Raw genomic sequence first — 4568 nt, 5'->3', positions numbered from 1 at the left:
TTTTGCCCCTTAATCCATTCATCGACAAGGATGATGTTATGAGGACTGGTGGTTGTCTTGGCGCATCCCTTGACTTGGCCTACAGTGAGCGCCATCCAATTATTCTCCCATATGATTGCAGATTAACTCGGCTTATTGTCCAGTTCGTCCATAAAATCTCCTTACACGGGGAAAACCAACTGATGCTGCGTCTTATACGTACGCAATACTGGATCCCGCGAGTAAAAAATATGATACGGTCCATCATCCACAATTGTAAAATCTGCACGATCCACAGAAAACGGTCATCAACCCAGCTTATGGGGAATCTTCCAACTGAACGCACAACATTTTCGCGTGCGTTCACAAACACCGGTGTAGATTTCGCGGGGCCTTTTGACATTAAAACCTACCGCGGTCGAGGATGTCGTCTGTCAAAAGGCTACGTTTGTCTCTTCGTCTGTTTCTCGACTAAGGCCATCCACCTGGAAGCCACTAGTGACCTTAGTACTGCTTCTTTCCTAGCAGCATTTGCCAGATTTATTGCTAGACGAGGGTGCCCAAAGAATATTTACTCCGACAATGGAACTAACTTTGTCGGAGCCTCTCGGTCTTTGCGATCCGAATTTAAAGCCTTCGTGGCCGACTCGCGCAATCAGGCCCTGTCTAAATACTGCCACCAAGCTCTATCGTGGCATTTTATACCTGCAGCAGCCCCTCATATGGGTGGACTGTGGGAAGCTGGGGTTAAAAGTTTTAAGAGCCACTTCAAAAAGATCGCGTCGGACCACAAATTCACTTTTGAAGAGTTTAGTACTCTTCTATGCCGAGTTGAGTCTTGTCTCAACTCGCGACCACTTAGTCCATCATCCAACGAACCATCAAACTTGGAGCCGCTTACCCCAGGGCACTTCCTTATTGGTGGGCATCTACTTGCCCCACCAGAAGTCGACGTAAATGAGACTCGGGCCTCTATCATAAACCGTTGGGAAAAATTGAAAGCATTACACCAGACTTTCTGCAGAAGATGGAAATCGGAGTACCTGACCGAGATGCAGAAACACGTCAAGTGGAAACATCCACAAGCCAATTTGAAAGAAGGGGACCTAGTCGTCATTAAAGAAGAAAACCTCCCACCCAATGAATGGAGACTTGGAAGAATAGCCAAACTACACCCTGGTCCAGACAACAGAATACGTGTAGTTGACGTTGATACGGCAAAGGGCCAAACTACAAGACCAATTGCAAAGTTGGTTCTACTCCCGCCCTGCAACGAGGGAGTCGAGATGCGGAACACTCAAAGTTAAGATGAACCCCGATACATATAAATATATATATGTATGCGCATCCAATTTGAGTGTTACAGATAGCACACAAGAACTGTTTAAAAGGAACGTCTTAATGTTATAAGATGTGTTAGAATATACATAAATATATTTTTTAAATATCCAAAGTTGCTTGAACGCAAAATGGGTAACAACTTGTTCAGGCTTGTACAAGTTAGTCGCATAGCGAACCGAACTACATACGCCAAACCTGGCATAATTAATTTAGTGATTTTCAGATGCAACTATATACGTATTCTAGATGAGGATCGTGGTTTAGTTCGGCATTCCGAAAATCCCGATTTCAAAAAAAATACGTCCACAATCTTTGTTTTTTGTTTATATTTAATTTGGTTTAAAAAAAAAAAAAAGAAAAAGGTCAATCACCCTATTTCATATGTATAGAAATGAATTAGATGATATTTGGAGGATTTTGGACACAGTATACAGTAATCCAGATACCCAAAACAAGAAATGTAAATATGCTTAAAATATTTTCAAGCCACATAAAATAAAGTGACGATAAAACCAAAATTCCAAGCAAATCAAGCGTGAAGTGTAAATGATTGTGACCGGACGCAGTTCCTACATAAGTCAAACCGTGTTCCGATCACAACTTGGAGTGAATAATGGTGGGCTGACTTAGATATTTTAACGAAAGTCGGTGTCAGGTTGCCTTTGGTATACTTTAGGTTAGTGTTAAATTTTTTGCAAAATCTACCAATAACCATGCCCACCTCTCACGTAGTTATTAAAAATACTTTTGTTTTTATATTATTTTTTTTCGAATTTTGCTGTTCAAATTTACATTTCGAATATATCAACAAGCATTTGTGGGTACTTTTGCATTAGTCTTTGCCTATGGGTTAATTACAAAAATCCTATACGTTCATAATATTTCATGTATTAATTATCAAATAAGCATGTTGTTAATGGTTGGTTTACTGTATACCATGATGCAAATGTTTGAAGGTAAAACCGCTCGCTCAATTCGTCGGCCATTATTTATTTTTTGAAGTGTCTACTTTATAAAATTTAAAGTTTGAGATCAACTCAAGTGCCAAATAAAGGTAAACAAAAAAAAAACAAATAGATGAAAATATTCAAATTTTCTTTTATTTGAGATTGAAAATTTGAAAACATCTTTTGTTATGTTAGCAAACTTCAAAGATGTTCAGGCTGCTGTATACTGCGGTTTTTGGATACATCAAAAGTAATAGAAAAATTTCTTCACTCACCCACAATTCCAAATTCCAACCGTCAGACAGACGTTTCATACGGGTAAGCGACGAGTGGTTCCGTGTGTATTGTTGTTGCTCAAGGTAAATATGCATCTACTGCAATAAAAGTTAAGCCGTCGAGAAGAGTACGATGCAGGGTGTTTTCAACGGGCTCGAATAGTTGAAATAGTTGGCGGTATAAGGGCGCCACAAAATATTCGCGACAAGAAACTGGATTCGACAATGTAGATGTGGCTGGAATTTACGAATTAGACGGATAACGGCGTCTTCCCTACGAAATATGACTGCATTTGATGTTAACTTTAAAAGTTCGGGCCCAATACGCAATCTCTTCACCATCAATATTATCACAGAAGCTTAAGTCAAGTAACTGTAGCTTTCTACATTTCATCAAAAGCTCATAATAGCGCTCTTTAGATATCCCTGAAACACCCATCAAGTCCAACTGTTCCAAATTGGAGCAAAAGTTTGGAATGTTTTCCACATCATGATCGGTTATTCCTCGCACGGTGGCTAAGAATAGCTTTCTGAGTTTCTTGCAATTTAACAACAATTGCTTCAGACTATCTCCAAGATAGACCTCCCTCAAACACCAGCCGAAATCAACTTCCTCCAAATCACAGCACTTGGATAATGCCTCTAAGCCAGCAGCGGATAGAAAACGGGATTTCCACATATCCAAAGAAACCATATTATGATTATATTGGCCGATACGTTGAGCCACAGCGTCCATATTAACTGCTATTCCGAAAAATGCCAAATTCAAGTGTTTTAACTTTCGATTGTTTTCTAGCATGGTTAAAACCAATTCAGGTTCGATTACCGTTTGAAATAAATCTAATCTTTCCAAGTTTTTTAAATTTGCCAGACAAGAAAAGTTAAGCAGCGGGGGATCCGTCGAGCAATTTCGAAGGGAAATTTCCCTTAAGTAGTCGCATACAATTCCCAATGTCTCAATACAGCTGGCGTTTAAAATTTTACACGAATCCAATCTTAAGCATATTAGACTGTCTCCTCGTTGTTGAATAAATTTCTTAAATTCAGTTGGGGAAATCGTGTTAAACAAACCCCACCACGATAAATCCAACTTTTTCAGCACAGTAGCTCTCGTTGCCAAGGTACATAATAGATCGTTTGTTGTACGATGCCAATACGGTTTTAGGTTCAATTCGCCGTACAACAATGGATGAGTCGATACGTCATAAAAGAATTTCGACACTTGTCCAACTAAGAACAGCGATATTAAATCCAAGTAGCAGAATATTTTCAACATAATTTCAAACGGCATGTCTTTGAGTCCAATCGTTGTCTTGCACTCCTCGGAATGTAACTCGTCGGTCATAATTTCTCTACTATTGGTTAATACGTATATAAACTTATTTAAATCGTTGGCAAAAAATTCTCTCAAGCGGTTATGATAATTGTCCTTAATATTGGGTCGAAATTGAATTCTTTGTAATTTCCGCAAAATCGAACATTTGCGTTGCCGTTCATAGGAGTCGAATACTCGTTGCGCACTTCCAATATTCACCTTCCTCCCGCCTAGTAATACAGCATCGATTTCCGTGAAATAACCCAGGTTTGAATGATTAAATTCTAGCCTTATAGTCCTAGATGCAAAGATTATTTATTAATAAATACTATTTACAAATTGCACTACTTACCCCGTTGCTGGCCTCGTGTTCATTGTGAAAAAAGCGATTAACGTCGGCCGCAATACCCATTAATGAAGTGTCAACAAAGAACGTAAAGTGTAATCTAACTCTTTGATGACAGCACGCAGCCCTCTACCGGGCATGAGGTTGGAACGAGACCATTTAACTAAACACAATTCTTTCAGCGTTGCCGCTTTGCATTTTAATTATAAAAATTTATAACTTTGAAGCTTTTTACAATTGTTCAAAACAAAAAATTTGCTTATGTACTTACATACATACATATGTATGTGTCTCCGCCTAAAAAAAAAAATAAAAATTGAAAGTGGTTGTTGAAGTAAATTGTTCATCTTCATTATCCAAACGCT

At 38.7% G+C, this 4568-nt stretch overlaps 1 protein-coding gene across 1 annotated transcript; it reads right to left on the bottom strand.

Annotated features, from left to right (window-relative positions):
- Positions 1-2460: 2460 nt before the first annotated feature.
- LOC118749149 (F-box/LRR-repeat protein 4-like) lies at positions 2461-4269 on the bottom strand. Its single transcript, XM_036483918.1, has 2 exons — positions 4210-4269; positions 2461-4166 (listed from the first exon to the last, which is right to left on the bottom strand). Exons 1-2 carry the CDS (start codon positions 4267-4269, stop codon positions 2817-2819), a joined length of 1410 nt encoding a protein of 469 aa, XP_036339811.1. The 3' UTR covers positions 2461-2816.
- Between the last annotated feature and the right edge of the window lie 299 nt (positions 4270-4568).

This window comes from Rhagoletis pomonella, unplaced genomic scaffold, assembly GCF_013731165.1.
Source record: "Rhagoletis pomonella isolate Grant_MI unplaced genomic scaffold, Rhpom_1.0 Rhpom_scaffold_00014, whole genome shotgun sequence".
Lineage (NCBI taxonomy): Eukaryota > Metazoa > Arthropoda > Insecta > Diptera > Tephritidae > Rhagoletis > Rhagoletis pomonella.
This window is presented reverse-complemented; position numbering and strand designations above follow the sequence as displayed.

Coding starts and splice junctions, on each gene's coding strand:
- LOC118749149 (XM_036483918.1), bottom strand. CDS start 4,269: ATGGGTATTGCGGCCGACGTTAATCGCTTTTTTCACAATGAACACGAG. Junction 4,167..4,209: donor AACACGAGGCCAGCAACGGG/GTAAGTAGTGCA, acceptor TAATAAATAATC/TTTGCATCTAGGACTATAAG.